Source organism: Paroedura picta, chromosome 1 (assembly GCF_049243985.1).
Source record: "Paroedura picta isolate Pp20150507F chromosome 1, Ppicta_v3.0, whole genome shotgun sequence".
NCBI lineage: Eukaryota > Metazoa > Chordata > Lepidosauria > Squamata > Gekkonidae > Paroedura > Paroedura picta.
In genome coordinates, this window is record NC_135369.1 from 158,685,046 (window position 1) to 158,702,769 (window position 17,724).

General features: G+C 46.4%; 1 protein-coding gene and 1 non-coding gene across 2 annotated transcripts in view; both read left to right on the forward strand.

The window, feature by feature from the left end:
- The window catches only part of TRAPPC12 (trafficking protein particle complex subunit 12), a 75,921-nt gene that overhangs the window by 50,113 nt on the left and 8,084 nt on the right, over nucleotides 1-17,724 (forward strand). Inside the window, exons 9-10 of the mRNA XM_077310098.1 lie at nucleotides 2,524-2,597; nucleotides 12,245-12,343. Of these exons, the coding sequence (XP_077166213.1) occupies nucleotides 2,524-2,597; nucleotides 12,245-12,343 (173 nt within the window). The remainder of the gene's footprint in view (nucleotides 1-2,523; nucleotides 2,598-12,244; nucleotides 12,344-17,724) is intronic.
- Nucleotides 4,131-4,199, forward strand: TRNAA-GGC (transfer RNA alanine (anticodon GGC)). The gene has a single exon. It is a non-coding gene; the product is annotated as a tRNA-Ala (tRNA).

Sequence of the window (17,724 nt, forward strand, 5' to 3'; positions counted from 1 at the left end):
TGTGGCCAAATTATGACTCCTGGGTCTTCCCGACTGTTTCCCTCTGGCTACGGTCGAAGATTTTTCTCACAGTTGTGCTCTGTGGCTCTTCTTTCCTTCTTATAGCTCAGCAGAGTGATTGCTTTTGACTGCCTTTTCCCTCTCTCTCTGCAGCTGCTTTTCAGCGCTCAGCTCTGCTGGGCAGAGACTCTGAGCCAGGCAGCCAGCAGAAGGGGGGGAGGGGCGCTGGAGCATCTGCGAGAGAGGTTGTTATGCGCTTGGAGTGCAGCAGCGTTACAGCTGCCTGTCTGCCTAATGCTGCCCAGAGGACACTTGTAGGGACCGTTGGCATCTCTGCCTGACTAGGTCAATCAGATCAGCTCCCTGCAAGGGGCTCTGGTGCATTTTTTGAGCTGCAGGAAACTTTCTATATATGTTTTCATGGGAGCTCCAGCTGAGGCAACTCTCTTCTCCACCCCCCCTTTCTTTTCTCCCCCCCCCCCCCGTTTTGCCTTGTGAGCCGTGACTGGAAACAGCCTGCCTTCTTTATGGGATTAGATGTGCAGCCTCATTTCCCTACTGCTGGTCTGAGTAGGTGTTGTGCAGACCCGCTCGGCTGCCGTGCCTCCCTCCAGAACAGGAGGGCAGGGCGTCTCACTCTTCATGCGTTCCGTGGGAAGAAAGAGATTTAGCATTGCACCATTTTCCTGGCAGCACTTTCCTTTCTTCTTTTTCTTTCTTTTTTTTTCTTTCCTTTTTGGTAAGGCTTCGAGTCCTGCAGCTGCTCCAGAATGCACAAATTCCCTGAGAAGAAAAACAAAAACAGCAGCTTAGTCCAAACACGACAAAATCGGGGGGGGGGGGGGGGGGCTGTGTTTATCGCTGCAAATCACCCGCACTGTGTCATGTGGCTGCGGTTCATATCATTAGAAATATTGGGGATATTTTGGCTGTTTTTTGGGTTTTTTTCAAATGCTGCTGGTGGTTGTTTTTCGTCTTCGAAAAGCATTTTGAATTGCACTTATGCATCCTGTAGGTTTGCAAAGTGAAACTTGCTCTTGTACTCCCGCTCACGGAATTCCTACGAATATCAAGGGGCTCCTTTAGGTTATTGTCTGGCTTCCGTGGAGAAGGAGACCTGGCTGTGTGTCAATATTGCCCTCTGTCTCTGCTGTAGCTTCTTAACATTTCATTGGGCTTATATAAATTTTTAGTCCTCTTTCCCAGTGTGTTTACATTGGCTATTTAGAGTACCGTGTGCCGACATGCCCTATAGGGATAAGAATGTGCAGACATTTGAACTGACTTATCAATAGACAGAGCTACCTAAAGCTTTTACAAAGCAGGTAATTTGCATCCCTGAAAAGAACTCCATATCGCATCACACAAGCAGAGCAATACGTCGTGCCTGGTGCTATTCTAAGGCAGATGCCCTGAACTCCCGTTCTTCTGTTGCGTCCGTCTTGCTGTGGTCCTTCCACTCCAGGCATTCTGGCAGAACCCGAAAGCCACAACATTTGCAGGCTCGTCTTGTGCATCAGAAGTGAGAGACCACTCCTGACCTGCTCTGCTCAGAAGTGAGCCTCATTTTACCCAATGGGGCTTACTCCCATAAAAATGTTTTTAGGGTTGACATTTATAAGGACTCATTCCCCCCCCCCCTAATCCTGAATAGGATTTCAGCCTCACACCCTAACACAGGCAACCCGTTCTTTTGTTTCATGTCACAAACGGGGTTCACGTCTTCTGTGCCTGGCCACTCCTAAGCAGTGAGATCTCTGCAGGAGTCATTCTGCTTCAAACCCTGGACACCTGTCCGCAGAGAGTGAGAAATCAAGGACTGTTTTCCTCAGCAGCCTTCAGAACCCCCTGAGCTCCCCGAATGGTGGGGGGGGGGAGTTGGCAGATGAGCTCAGCAGGCTTCCCTGCCCCCTTGCTAAGCCAGAGTCAAGAGGGCAGAGGCCCCAGACCAAGACCGGCTCATCAATCTGCATGCTCTGGTTCCGAAATGAGATTTTAACTCCGCTGGTCAGTTTGAGGCGGCTGAGTAGTGTAAATTTAATCTTCTCAACCACATGATTGCATGCGGATGGTCCTAATTACTTTGCACTCATTCTCTCTCCCTCTTCCTCTCCCTCTCCCTCTCCCTCTCCCTCTCTCTCTCAACCCCTGCCTTTTGTTCTGTTATTGGAAAATGGATGCTTCTTCTGAGTTGCCTGAGCTAAAAGCTTGAGAGGCTGTCTCCAGCTTTAGCTTATTGCTTCATTTATTCTGGCAGTCTGTTCCTTGCACCAATCAAAGGGCTTGCTACGGAGAAGGTGGTAGGGGGGGGGTTATGTGTGTGTGTCTTTTTTTTTTTTCCCCCTTTCTTTTTTCCTCCGGAGCAACACGGCAGAATATTAGAAACGTTATGTTTGCGACCGTTGCGACGTTAACGAGGGGGGAAGTGGTTTTGAATTGGAATGCACATGACCAATAATTGACGGCGAGGGAAAGAGGTTCTGATTTATTTGTGCCCATTCACAAGCTGCTCTCGTTTTACAGCCTCCGTTCAGCTGTGGAGGTCACGTCGGGGCCGGGTGATGTACTCCATGGCAAACTGTCTCCTAATGATGAAGGTAGGTGGGTGCAGTCTCTGCAGAGCTACCATATATCCTCGAAGAGCGGGCCAGAGAGGCAGCGCGGGAGCAAGGCTGCCCTTTGTCAGGCTGGGGGCTGCAGCTGGACCCTCCTCCGGAAATCACGGGGCAGCAAGGCATTTTGAAGAGCTGCCATTTTGAAGGCTGAGCGTTCAGATCACCGCAATTAGAGCCAAAGTTCATGGTTTCCCCCTCTCTCCCCCCTCCCCTTTTGTCTGCTCAAACAGTGCCCTAGAATTTTTTCTGTCGTCACACATCTTGGCGATGCCCCTCTTTTTATAGCTGCATGGGTGAGGTTCTGCCGACTGTGAATCATAGGACTAATCTAATGGCTCTCTGATTGTTCACACTGACTCAGGTCATAATTCAGAGCCTTTCCTTGCAAATGGCTGCCCGCAAAGAACGAAGAGGCCAAAGTGGAACGGGCCTTTTCCCTCCCTGTCCTGAGTCTGGAAAGTCATCTCCTTTGTTTTCTGGACTCCTTTCAGCTTTTTGCTATTGACTCTTTGCCATAGAAAAGAGCAGGAGTCCAGCAGCCCCTTAAAGACTGAGGAAATTAGTGGCAGGGTAGGAGCTTCCATGAGTCACGGCTCAGTACCTGAGGGAAGTGAGCAATGACTCACGAAATCTCATACCCTGCCACAAATTTTCTCAAGTCTTTAAGGAGACACTGGACTCTTGTTCTTTGCTCCTGATGCAGACAGACTAACACAGCTACCCGTCTTGACCAGGGGATGGAGGGGATCTGTGTGCCGACCATTCAGCAAGAGCAGCAGACATTTAAGAGCCGCCCTGAGCATGAAGCTGGGTCAGCAGTTGGTTGGTACCCAAAGCTCTGCCGCATTTTGGCAGCCTAACCCCTGGGGGCTGTCCCTTTCCCCTGAAAATCCGCAACTGAATGTCCAATGTGCCAAGCTAGTGTTGTGCTGGAACACAGGAAGATGCTTTAGACCAGGGGTAGTCAAACTGCGGCCCTCCAGATGTCCATGGACTACAATTCCCAGAAGCCCCTGCCAGCGAATGCTGGCAGGGGTTTCTGGGAATTGTAGTCTATGGACATCTGGAGGGCCGCAGTTTGACTACCCCTGCTTTAGACTGAATCAGATCATTGGTCCATCAAGATTGGTATAGTCTACTCTGGATATCAGCAGCTCTCTAGGATCTCAGTTGAGGTCTTTCACATCACCCACTACCGGATGGTCCCCTTTAGATGGAGGTGCCAGAGACTGAGCCTGGGATCTTCTGCATGCTTCACAGATGTCCTGTCAATAAGACATTGGCCCTCTGCTGGCTTTTTCTAAATGGAATTCTTATTTGCTATATTTACCCCACCTTTCTCACACGCCTCTCAAGCCCCAAGGCCAATGATCAGGCATGCAAAGGACCAGTTTGGGGCTGGACCACAGTGATGCTGGGAAGGAGGGATAAAGCCATTCCCACCACAGCATTTTTACCATTCTAATATGATCCCAGAAGCTGCTGTTTATGTTGTTGGGGAAGCCTTAGGGAGAGGCAGTGGCTCAGTGGTAAAGCATCTGCTTGGCACGCAGAGGGTCCCAGGTTCAATCCCTGGCATCTCCAGTTAAAACGATCAAGTAGGAAGTGATGTGAAGGACCTCAGCCAGAGACCTTTAAGAACTGCTGCCAGTCTGAATAGACAATATTGACTGTGATGGACGAAGGGTCTAATTCGGTGTAGGGCAGCTTCACATGGGTGCAAAGTGGGGCCAATGTCAGTTCTCCAGATCCATCCGGGAATTGGAGTGGTGGAGGTTCAAACCACACCAGCACCACCCCACCCCACCCTCTGGTGCTGATGCAAACTGAGATCTGACCTCCCTTTAAAATAAAACAAATCTGGGAGTACTTTGAACTCCAAGTATCTTGGCTGGGTTGCCCCTCAGGTTAATAGGAACCTAAATTCTAGTCAGAAGCTGTTAAACTCTCTCTGGAATGCCCCTGCAGGTACAGCTGTAGGGAAACGTAACCTCTGAGTTGTTGATGCCTTTCTACTGACCAGTACGCCTTCCGCTGCTTGCTGTAACTCAGACTCTCAGTAGCAGTTCAAAAAGGCCCGGACTGTGAGGAAAAATGGCGTAGCAGGAAATGAGGCATGGAAGTGGGGCTGTTTCTGGACATTAATTCATTTTTTTCTGTTGTGGCCATTACCTTGCATGTGTTTTGAAGCACAATTCAAAATAATGATTACCTGAAGGACCATCTCCTTTCATACTGTCTAGGCTGCCAATTAAGATCTGCCTCTCAAGCCCTGCCCCCTATGACCCCCCCTCCCACCTTTATAGTAGCAACTAAATACAGGGCATTTTCTGTGGTGGCACCTCACTTAGGGAATATTCTCTCCCTTGTGGCTCACCTGGTGCCTACTTCACTGTCTTTTAGGCATGCCAGAATGTGTCTTTTTACCCAGGCTTTTATTCAGGGGCTTTCACCGTCCAGCTTTTAAAATGGATGTTCTTGCCTGTTTTCTGCTGTTTATGTCCATGGGCTTGTTTTAATGGCATGTTGTTTTATCTCTTTAACTTATTATTATAACTGTAATCCACCTTGAGCAGGACTTTGATGTTCCATAGAAATCTCTTAAATAAACTGAAATTAAGGCTGGCCTAAGATGTTGGTTTGGCTTATCACATATCTGAATAAATGTGGGCTATTTTATTTAGTAATTAAATGTCTATACCACCTTTCCCTCATAGTATGTTATTGAACATCAAACTTCAGGAACCCCTGTGCATCCTGATAAGATCAGTTTCTCGTTTGTAAAATAGTAATAATTTATTCAGCTGAGGACAAATGAACTTAATATTGTTTGGCTTAGGTTCGGGTTCTGTGTGCTAATATAATTATCCCAAATGTAAAAGAGCTGTAACACGCAAAGACAGTCTGAAGACCATAGCTAAAATGCCATCAGAATTCCTTTTTTTGAAAAGTACCCATGTAACAAATAATAAAACAGCTTTTTAAAGATATTGAAATGGACTATTTTGCTCTCATTTCTATCGAATTTCTTTCTCCACATCCAAACCGTTTTCTCCTCTTCCTTCATACTAAGTGTAGCATCTCCCTTTAGTAGTGACTGGCCATCTGTTTGTTTTACTACTTGGAGGGTTTTTTTATATATCTATATAATGATTCTTTTGAAGCACTGCAACTCAATCTCAGATCCCAGTGCAATAATGGTTTGCATAAACATCCATCTCTAAATACCGACTTCCAAGGCCATTTCGAGAATTCTGGTCTCTGTTTTGGCAGCATTGCATTCAAGCCTTAAGCCGTCATTAAAATCTGCTTGCAACTTTCCCTTGGATGCTGCTGTCTCCACTTAACAACTTGGGCATCATTTGCATTAAATATCCTACTTCGGAGAGGGATGTTCACATACTGAACTCCAGAAGGAAAATGGGAATTCAAAGCGGTGGCCACCATCCAGAGAGCTATGCAGCACTGTTGTCTGCACCCGCTTTTGATTTGAGTTCTTTCTGCCCGTTTCAAACCACCCCTCCCCCGCCCACCCACCCACCTACATACACAGCTCACAGCAAGTCATTAAAAAGCACTTTGAAAAGTTCCGCAAATTATACATGTTGGACCATGATGCAACTCCACTCAAAAAGAGTACTGTCTACTGGGCATGTGCAGCTCCTGCAAAAGGATCATGCAGGTGCTATCTGCATGCCGATTCTGGGGGAAAGGCCGCAGCCCAGTGGCAGAGCATCTCCTCGGCATGTAAAAGGTCCCAGGTTCAACCCATGGCACCTCTGGTTAAAGGTCCAGTAGTAGGTTATTTGAAAGTTCATTTGACCCTGGAGACCCTGAGTAGATGGCTGTGAGGGAGTATGGCGATTTCTTTTCTGGCCTTTTGGTCTAGATTGGGAGCTACTGGGAAACAGGGGATTTTTCCCTGCTTCCACCCAGCATTGTGGTACACCTGTGTACCTTTGGGATTTCCTGCAGATTTCCCAAACCTACATCACTGCAGTCTTTTGGGAAAGTTTGCAGCAAAAGCTGAATTGGCTGACATGTGGATGGGGAAGTCCAGTTGGGTGCATATCTGTGTGATTTTCCTTGCCCCAGTCCCCTGTGGTGGCATGCATACCCCCACCTTTAAAAATTAGAAATTAATTGGAAATGACAAGCAGGTCTTCTGAATTCTCAGCTTTCACTTTTTAAAAAAATGGTGTGGATTCTATCCATCTACTTCACAAAGTTCAACCTAAGGAACCTTTCTTGACGTTAAATGGCTTATTGGAGAACTGTTGGCTTCAGCAAAGTGTGTGTAGCTTGTACAAGGGGAAAGACCTGTCTCTTCAATAAAAAGGGTTAGAAGCTTTTTTAAAAACCTGTGGATTCAGAGGAGTTGGAAGATCCTTGTCCTAGTCCAGAGCTAAAGGTGATTGTAGTCCATGGATATCTAAACACCCACAGTTTGCCCCCCCCCGTGTACTAGTTTTAATGTTATTGCTTTGCAGCAGTTGTCAAATTTTTTGGAAGTCCACCCCTACCCCAACAATGTCCTCCAGTAGTGGGGGGGAAGCAGTAGCCAGAGATTGCTGAAGCAAGGACCCATCACATTGGGACAGAGTAAATATTGGACGTGAGCAGTAAGGGGACTTACCAATTTATACACAATCATGAACAATGGATCTTCACGCCATTGGTCAGTTTTGGTTTAATTTCTGTGAAAGAACACTTGCATCATTTTATGGTTGGGGGTCACCACAACATGAGGAACTGTATTAAAGGGTCAGGAAGGTTGAGAACCACTGCTCTACAACCTGCTCTCTTCCCCACAAAATGGGGATGTCAAACGAAGAGGAGGAGCCATAGGGTTTTGGTCGAGGTGGCATGGCAAACGGTGCTTTGCTGCAGAAGAACATGTCTTGTGTCAGCTGGCTGTGAGGAAAGGTTGCCCTCGGGCTCTTTCATGCAATAGCAGAGGCCACAATTATGTCTGAACCATGCCCAGACGTGATGCAGCATGCCTAAGTGGCTTCCATGCCGCCCTGCAGATTTGCACTTGTGTAAATGCCCCTCCTTCCTTTATGCTGTGTGAGCCATGTGCCCCTTAAAACGGATGATGTGCTTTGTACCAGTTTACCATTTTTAATCTGGGGAGAAAACATATTTAAGCGTATTTTGGGAGCGTATAACCCCTTGCATTGTTTCCCCTCGTGCTGATGCTTAAAATCACAAAGAGAAACGGATAATGAAAAGTGTGTTTTCAGGAACTAGACACAGCTTTTATTTATTTATTATTCAGTCAAATCGATCATTCACTTGTCAGCTTCCATTTCATGGGTAATAAACATTCATTTCCACCACCACCCCTCCCGGAATCGGTGCAGAGTGCCGTCTGCTGTCATCTAGTGACAAAAAGTATATTGCATTTCATCTGGTTTGTCACCCCGGCCTGGATAGCCCAGGCTAGCCCGAATTGGTCAGATTTCAGAAGCCAAGTGTGGTTAGCCCTGGCTAGTGTTTGGCTGAGAGCCCTCCAAGGAATACCACGGTCATGACAGGCACCAACAACCACTTCTGAATGGCTCCTGTCTTGAAAGCCCTATAGGGTGGCCATAAGTCAATCAGTTTCTTGCTAATGAAGCCAGTAAAAAGAAATCTGGATGGGAATTCATGAGAAATAGGAACTGAATTAAAATAACATATGTTATTAATTTGGCTATTTAAAAAAACAAAGCCAAGTATTTGTCCTTGAATCAGAAAAATGACAAGAAACAGTTTGCTAGAATCCTTTTTTTTTAAGTCTCAATAATTAAATTCATTAATAATCCCTTTCGTTTCAGTGCTTTCCCGAAAGGGCTCACCTCAGTTTACTTTTCAAAAAGCTGGGGGTTTTTTTAACCATGTGTTTATAATGTTTCCAGCAGAATTTTCAGCAGTGCAAATATGCCACAGAAAACTAATTTCTGTCTTCTGGCGAAGCGCGGCACACGCCTGCGGTTTCACTTTCCTGCTCAGAAGCCCTTCTTGAGCTCTTTCTTTCTTGTGCTGGAATGAGGGGCATACCCTCAGATGCTCTTGAGGACTGGCATTTGAAGATGGATGTCCCAGATCCTCTCGTGAGGCTTCACATAAAGCGAGTTAAAATAGGCAGACATATCATTAACTTCACAACCAGGGTGTGCCTACAGCGTTCACCTAAGGATATCACAATCCTAATCGCAACGAAGGTTATCCAGAGAAGAATAGCAGTTTTTGGAGGGGCAGAACGTTGCAAAAAGAGACTGCTGGGGGTTCGAGACCTTCATGGCACAAGTGTGTGTGTGGCTCCCTCACCCTTCACTTCCTTTGGGATGGTCTTGAACCCCCAGCAGTCTCTTTTCGCAAAGAGTCATGTGCATTGATGTCTCAGTGTAATTGATGAGGGGGTGGTCTGCGCGGTGTGTGCCTGTTACATTTGCTGTAAAAACCTAAGACAATTATTGTAGGAATAGGGGTGGGGGGGAAGAGATCTGAAGAGGGGGAGTTAATTTGGGAGTGATTATCCATATGCTTGCCAGAACAAGCAAGGCCTTATCTTTCCAGAATACAGTGACATTTCCTCTCTGTTCCTTAAAGAGTCAAGGAAGCTCCGTCCATTCTGAGATTCAGGACTACAGTATAGCCCTCTCATGGATTTCTGAATGCAAGTGGGAGAGTGGCTGCCTGTATCACCCTATGTATAAATAGCTAATGTGCTGGGAATAAGATCAGGAACTCCCCTTGGAAGCAGATGTTGACATGGATGGGCTTTCAAGTAATCATTCTAAGGAAGTGTACAGTCCCATGAGAAAAAGTGTGCCAATTCAGGAAAAATAACCCACACTTAGCCTCTTGTGGTAAGGCAGCAGACATGCAGTCTGAAGCTCTGTCCATGAGGCTGGGAGTTCGATCCCAGCAGCCGGCTCAAGGTTGACTCAGCCTTCCATCCTTCCGAGGTCGGTAAAATGAGTACCCAGCTTGCTTGCTGGGGGGTAAACGGTAATGACTTGGAAAGGCACTGGCAAACCACCCCGTATTGAGTCTGCCGTGAAAACGCTGGAGGGCGTCACCCCAAGGGTCAGACATGACTCGGTGCTTACACAGGGGATACCTTTACCCTTACCTTTAACCCACACTTCTTCATTGTTATATTTGGAACTCACCTTTCTTATTCCACAGAACTCAAGATGGCACTCATAAGGATCTCAGGTGGCCTTTTACTGGGCACTGACCAAACGCACACCGACTTTTATCTTCAGCAAATTGGTCTTGCCGTATGCCTTCTGATGACTGCTTGGGCCCAGTGGTTGAATCCGCACATACAATTTAAAGTATATATTTAAACACACACATCGTTGTGTGTGAGATAATTACTTCCATGTAGAATTGAAAATGACTCCTTTTTCCTATAAACACAATCCTCTTATTTGGTTGCTTTCAGTGCTTCTGAAAATCTAAGGAACGGCCCATTATCTGTCCGCTAGGGGGGTTTTAAAATCATGATTTCAAATGTTGAGGGTTTTTAAAAAATGTAAACTGAAGAGTTTTGTCCAAAGGTGTTCTTCATATTTTTGCTTGTTAGTGCAGCCTAAAGACAGAAGTGGATTGGGCCGGGGGGGGGGGAGATGCTGGACCTTGCCCAGGGAATAAGTTAAGCTTTTGGTCCAGATGCCACTCAGAGGGCAAAAGAAGTACCCAGAGGTACTTTTCCCCTGCTGTGGGAAGGCTAAGCAACTGCTGTTGCACCCCATGTTTAGAAACCTCCCTACCAACCCCTCTCCCTTTTATGGAGGTTTAGTACCCAGCTTGCTGGGGGGTAAAGCGGTAATAACTGGGGAAGGTACTGGCAAACCACCCCGTATTGAGTCTGCCATGAAAACGCTAGAGGGCGTCACCCCAAAGGTCAGACATGACCCGGTGCTTGCACAGGGGGATACCTTTACCTTTTTAGGACATAATACTGGAGGAGCCTGCTCAAAAACAGAGCATGCCCCTTTGGGGCGCTTTGCAGAGGAAAGGGAGGTGGCTGAAGCTGGGAGGAAAGGGGACATGCTCTATTGGTGGGTTTTGAAGGGTCGGATGGGGAAATTGTACATGTAAGCCCCCCCCAAAAAAATTATGCAGCAGATTTGGAATTTTTGGAAATTTCACAAGAATTCTGCTAAGTGCAAAAAGCATTTGTAAAATTTCTTTATTGGATTTGGGCAGTTAGTGTAAAGCCTTTTGTGTTTTGTTTATTTCCTGTTTCTTCTTGTTACTGCTTGGAGTGGCTCAGATTAGGAATCCAAGTGAACAGTTCTTTAAAATATAACACCACAAGCAAATCACCTCTCTCTCTCTCGGTAGTGCAATTACATGAAATTGCCCCTGTTGTGTTCTTCTTATACTGATGTAGTTTTTAATTTTTACTACTACTTTTTATTTTTCATTTAAAAACTACAGTTAAATCAGGGGCAAGACACATTAGTCAAGAAGCTGTATTCAAGAGACAAATCAGCATCCCTTGATCCATTTTTTTTTAAGTTGTATCTTTAAACCATCAATCAACAATCCAAACAAGGGGAGGAAAAATGACAGTTAAATCTGTCCAGGAGCATCGAGCTCATTTAAAATTCCCTTCGTCTAGTTATAGTGACTTCTGCCTTATCAAAACGCACAAGAGCAGGGGCTGTTTTTCAAGCACGAGCAGTTTTTAGGGTAGAGCAACGATCCCGTCCTGTGCTGAAATCCATCTTTCTAAGTCCATGGAGTCAGTGGACTTTGAAGGGTGCAGCTCTGCTCAGAATTGCCCTGCAAACCCAGCTGACTGCGCTTGAAACTCGAGGAGGCTTCCGTTACTGGAGGCAAAGGTTTAGATGTCATTGCAGGAGACTCAAAAATAATGAACTGGGAGGGGCGGGTCCCAGTGAAGAAACAAATATAGAAAATTACAGATGCATTGGGAATCCTATATGGCAATGAAATATCCAAATTGGACTTATAAAGAGTCATCTCTCTTCAGTAATTCTTATTATATTTCACACAAGTCCCAACGCGTTTCGCCTTACAGCTTTTTCAAGGGACAATGGTTTTTATATTTAAGGACCAACTTCAACTTATTAAGGAATCTCTTGACAGAGTATAAGGTCAAGATAGCTAAACTTAGCTTGTGAATTACTGAAGAGAGAAGACTCTTTATAAGTCCAGTTTGGATGTTTAATTGCGATATTGGTTTCCCATTGCAGGGGACTCGGCATACGTGCTCCTCTTTCTGCATGAATCCAGCCTGCTCTTAAACTGCAGCTTATGGGGCAGAGTCATTTGGGTCCCCCGCATTTAGTTCAGCTTTGAGCCATGCCCTTGGAGCATCATCTCGTCTGTGTAATGGGAACAGAGCTACGTAGCTTCTTGTATATAAACTCACCTAACCCCCTTCCCCCCCCTTTTCTTTCTTTTTTATTGCTAAAACCAACAGAGTAGCATTTAGCGTTTTTCAAAGATGATATTATTTCTCCATTTGGGGGGGATTTCCACTTACACCTGTTTATCATACCTGTTTGTCCCTTCCCTATTTTTTGAATCTGCATGCATCAAGCAAAGAGAAAATGCTGACCTTGTGTATCCGCATGTATGCTCTTGTACCCCCTTAGGACTACGTGCTTGCAGTGGAGACCTATCACACAGTCATCAAATATTACCCCGAGCAAGAGCCTCAGCTGTTGAGTGGAATTGGAAGGATTTTCCTGCAGGTATGTACTAGACCCTGAATAAAGCCAGATGCCAATCCTTCTTGACAACAATAGAACAAATATTTTGTGTGCTTAAAAACTGCCTTGGCTGAGCACAGCATTGATGCTGCTAGCTATTCAGAGGTACGGGATGAAGCCAGCGGCTTAACAGGTTGTCTAACAGAGCGGCGCTCACCGTGCTGAAAGGAGTTTATACTTGAAGCACTGACTGAATAAGCAACGTCCGTTCCTTCCATCTAGAAGTCCCGCCGAATTCAACTGCAGTCGCTCCCCACTAAATAAGTGTAGGATTTATTGCAGTGGTTCTCAACCTGGGGGTTGGGACCCCTTCAGGGGTCGAACAACCCTTTCACAGGGGTCACAGCAGGACAAGCAGCTTGGCCGGGGGCAGGGGGGTGCCATCCACACAACAGCCTTGCAGGTAGATTGAGATGGAGCGTTCATCTGTGAAAGAACACTTGCATCATTTTATGGTTGGGGGTCAGCACAACATGAGGAACTGTATTAAAGAGTCGTGGCATTAGGAAGGTTGAGGACCACTGATTTACTGTATCAGGCAATCATAAAAATATTAATTTAACATGATTTTAAAATAATTTTGGCGCTCCCTGCTGCATGTCGCAGTCATGATGGTTGGTTTGGATGGGTTTAAATGGAGAATAGATTCAGGTGGGCAGCCGTGTCAATCCGAAACACCAACACAGTTTTATTTTGGACATAAGCTTTTGTGTGCGCGCACATTTCTTCAGATGCATTTAAATGGAACTTGCCAGTCCATACTGGCAAGATAGAAGGTGAGCAGGGAAGAAGCACACAGCTTAATAACATTGTTTTCATGATGCAGAGACCTAACTGGAATCACAAGCTTAGTTTGTATGGTTGCTCTGGGTTTAATTGCAGGGGAAAACACGGTGAAGGAAATAAATGCATCAAAATCAGAGACTGATGGGCAGAACTGTTGTTAAAAATATGGAGATTGATGGGCAGATGCCTTCCAGCTGTCATTTTAAATATGGAAGGAAAGAAACATTCCATTCATGTGTGCATCAGACTCTTTCCTTGGGTGGTTTACTTGAGCATTCATATTAGCTGTACGGATGAAGCAGCCGCTGGAGGCAGCAGCACATACTAAAAGTTGCCTTCCCATAGAGATTTAGCTCTGGTCTGGCATTCAGACCAGACCCAGGCTGCTCATAAGTATCCATATGACTTCATCTCCAAGTTGTCCATTATCTAGGTTTTCCCCGGGTTTGATCCAACCTTTTGGGAAAGAAGGCCATCAAAGCATGTTTGCACAAGGGGCTAGGACAGTGTTTGCCTCTACAGATTCCACCTAGCCAGGTGTTCCCGATCAGCCGTTGCTATAATGCATTGTGTCTCTGCACGCACAGCAGCAATGAGAGCTGCAGACAGACAGACAAAGACTGACTGACTGAAGAGCCTGTAATCCCTTAGTCAGTGCAAAGTCAGTGCCTCCTTAAGGGTCACTTCACTTTTTGCCCTAGGGAATTTCCTCCTGAGCAGCTTCTCACTTGACATTTTCCACCTTGCCACAGGTAGCCCCAAATGCAAATTAAATGTACCCACACCTGGTTGTCCGGGCACAAAGAGTAGAAATAACCACAATTCCTCCTAAAATATATGGGAATGCCTGCCTTTCCCATCCCCCAGCTTCCAGCTCTTTACAAAGGTCCTCAAGTCATGATAAATGCCAGCATGTGTTTCTTTTTCCTTCCTTCATGGCTGTGTAAGAAATATCCCACTTTTCACAGCAGGCGGAATTTATATGAGGTCCAAGGCATAAACCACCTGGATTTGCTGCTGCCATTTCCCCGGTAGAGCCTTTTCTAAAAGATTAATGTGACATCGATCCTCTGCAGAAGTCAAGAGCTGCTGGCTTGTGGGTGATGTACTTCCCCTGCTGCCCAGCTTCAGGCATCCTGTCTACTGAGAGTCCTGTGCTACCACAGGGTTGGGGGACAGCAGCTCCCTTTGACTTCCTGGGAGAACTTCTGGCGGGCTACTGCTGCCCTGGAGGCCACTGGCTGCCAGGAGAAAGCCGAGCCCAGCAGGCCCTGCAGTGTTAGACAGAGCCTCAGGATCCACTTTGCTCACACCCAGACTGTGGCAAGGCTATAGCCATCGCTGCCATGACCCAGGTCGTAGCTGAGCAGACCCCTATGACTCTGCTAGCACCACGGTGGTCCCTTGGCCCTGTTTCCCCTGGGGCTGTTTCCCCTCCCGAGCCACTGTGTCCCCCTGTTCCACTTGCCAAGGTTAGCTTGCTGCTCAGAAGGTCAGCCAGGTCCTTTGCCTTTAAGAAGCAGTTCTGAGTCAAGGTGCTTTCACAAATGCGAAATAATACGCCTTCAGTCCACTTCTGGGATGGTTTGCCAATGCATTTTGCCCCTTCACCAAGTACGGTGAAAATGGCTTGAAAGTGCATCATTTAGTGTCTGTAAAAGCACTCTCGGAGACCTTCGCTGCAGAAGGTTTTCAGGTCATAAATGACAGAGGACCTCCCCTTCTCCTGGCAACTGGAAAAGCCTTCAGAGTAGCCATCTGTCATTTTCAGAACCTTTTAAAGTATTTCTCCCATTTCTGATGGCTTCACATTTTCTTTTATTGTTAAATTTAAATTTCCTTTTAAAAATTGTAAATTAGAATATTGGCGCTATTATAGCTTGTACGTACGTCAGGAGGCAAGCAATCCTATCGCCAGGATAACTGAGATTATGAAGGCACTATTTTTTTCCGCCGTGTATCTTTTTGTGGGTTGATTAATTGCGTGCGATTTTATTCTGGGGTTTTAATTGGGGTTTCATGGGGGTTTTACCCAGCTGTTGTAACCCGCCACGAGCCGTAAGGGAGTAGCGGGCAATAAATCAAATCAATCAATAAATAAAGTATCCCTGCATTCCTATGCAGATTTTCCTATGATGCATCAGATTAGGTTGAAAGTCTAATTTTCATTTTTAACGGCAGTCTAATGACTCAGCTCAAAGCATCATTGCCAACGTAAGAAGACTGCAGTTAGGGACCTATGAAATATTTACACATAGCAATATACTGATATTTTAATTGTAAGAAAGAAAACCTTTTAGGGAAAGCCAGTTTTTAAAAAGCCAGCCGGTTTGTATTCAAGGGAAAGCCATCAGCAAGTGTCCTCAGAGTCTCTTTAAGTGGCTGCAGGGGGCACACAGGGAGCAGAGTTCTCTTCCCAGCTGTGCTCCTCGGCTCTGAGGTCAGTGGGAGGCCTGGCTTGGCTTCAGAAGCAGCACTCCCAACCTTGGGGGAAATGCCAGGAGAGTGGCTTCTGTCTCAGAGGAGCCATCTGTCTGTCCGATTGGAAGAGCCGTGCTAACCGGCTCTGAAGGGAGTCCTGTCTTCTTCAGTGTGAGCTGTTACCGTGGGCCTTGAGGGAAAGAGGGATTATTGGATATTCTTGAATTAGTGGCTTCCCTGCCAGAGCGGGGCTTTCTCCTCTGAGTGCGGCAGAGGGGAAGACAAAGCACATAACGCCTGTTGGCCCTGGTTACAAAACCTTGAACAAAGAGCAATGGGAAACGCTGTCCCTACCCGAAACGGTTTGGGGCTGCTGCAACCAAAACAGCATCTGTCCTCTGTTGCCCGTCACCATCCTCCTCCCTTTTACTTGCCTGAAATCGGGAAGAAGAGATGGCAAGTCACATCTGATCAGGCGGAAGGCAGGGGAAATGAGAATGTGAGAGAACGGCCTCCCTGTTCTCTCCCTCTCCCCCCCCCCTTCTGCTTTTGGAACTTCTAAGTGCAGCAGTGAAGCCCTGCTGGGTCCCGTCTAAATTCTGTGCATGGAAGCACGACTACCCTGTCCCTCTCCCCCCAAACTGCAGCCTGAAATGCCCCGAAAATGGTTTTCAAAGAGGATGGGAGGGAACAGTATGAGGAAGGAGTTTAAGAGCCACTGCTGCAGGGGGCAAAATCTGCAAAAAAAATTACGACCCCCTTCCTTTGCACACATGTGGTTCTTTCCACAGGATCCAATTCAGTGTGCCCAAAAAGGATATTGATTAATCAACAAGGAACTGCTTTGACTGTTGCTCAAATAACCACCGTTCATCTTTGTGGCTTCAAGGGGCCGTGCTTGCACAGGCCTCCGACTCCCCTCACAGGCTGGCTCCTTCCCACCCAGCTGGCACATGACAGCAGAGTGAGCACCTCAGTCCTTTCTTAGCCACCATGGAGAACAGACAATTTTGCTCTCTTCCGCTGCTGACCTCAGGTTTTTTTCTTTGGATTCCTCCTCTTTGTACTGTTTTTTAACTTTTCAATCACTTCACTCTTGTCCTAAAAAAAAATGTGTGTGGGGGGGGGGGGCTTTGTTTTCTTATATTATATCTCTATTCAAGAAATCTGTGGAATGCAGCCTAAAAATGGCACAGTCAGATGACAATTACCATTGTCTCCAGTGCCTGGGTGAAGCTCGATTTCCAAGCAGTTTACCCTGAAATCTCATCTGAATTGGGTTTCAAGACTGAAGGCTGCTATTTGGCAGTTCCAGGCAAAGATCAGATCCTATCTAAGATGTTGGAACTGGAGCATATGACCTGTTGTGCCCCCCTTCGGGGTCAGTACCATCAGGATCTGTATCAGAACAAGGCACACTGTCAGCTCCAAAGAAATCTTTGGCATCGCACAAGCTGAGGACACAAGCTTGATGGTCTTGGCCTTAAGATCTACTCATTGCTGACCTTGACCCTGCACATGGCAAACTTCAGTGCTATTATAGGATGCTACCAGATGTTCCTATGGGAATGAATGGACATTACACTGACTCCCTCCCAGAAGAATACAAAACCGTGGCCAAAGCTTTGCAAGGGAGTAACTAGAACTTGGGAAGCAGCAAGTGAATGCAGCACAACATAATGCAGACTCATGCAGTAGATCCGTCATCACTGCTATACGCCTGCAATGCCACTCCTGGCATCGAGGCACTGCAGTTCTCTTCCATTCTTGCTCAATAAAGCAAGAATTGAAGATCTTCCCTTTGAGGGAAGGGACTTGTTCTGTTCCCAGACAGATAATGTCTTAGTATGCAAAAGAACAAGATCACCACAAGATCCCTTGGCATCACTGGTCCACCTGCCCATGACCTTCAAACTTTCTCCAGCATGTGACCCACTCTGTCTTCTCAATTCTATTGATACTATCCCTCCTACTCTGATTCTTCCCTATGTTGCTCATTCCAACATCCTAAGGGCATGAAGCAGCAGACTCACCCATACTCCAGGAAGGGCCCTGGGAGACTTCTGACAGGGGAAAGGCCCAATCCTAATTATGCCTTCAGTCCCCACTTGCCTTATTCTGTTTGTCTCACCATCTCCCCCCTTGGGAGTCAGTTA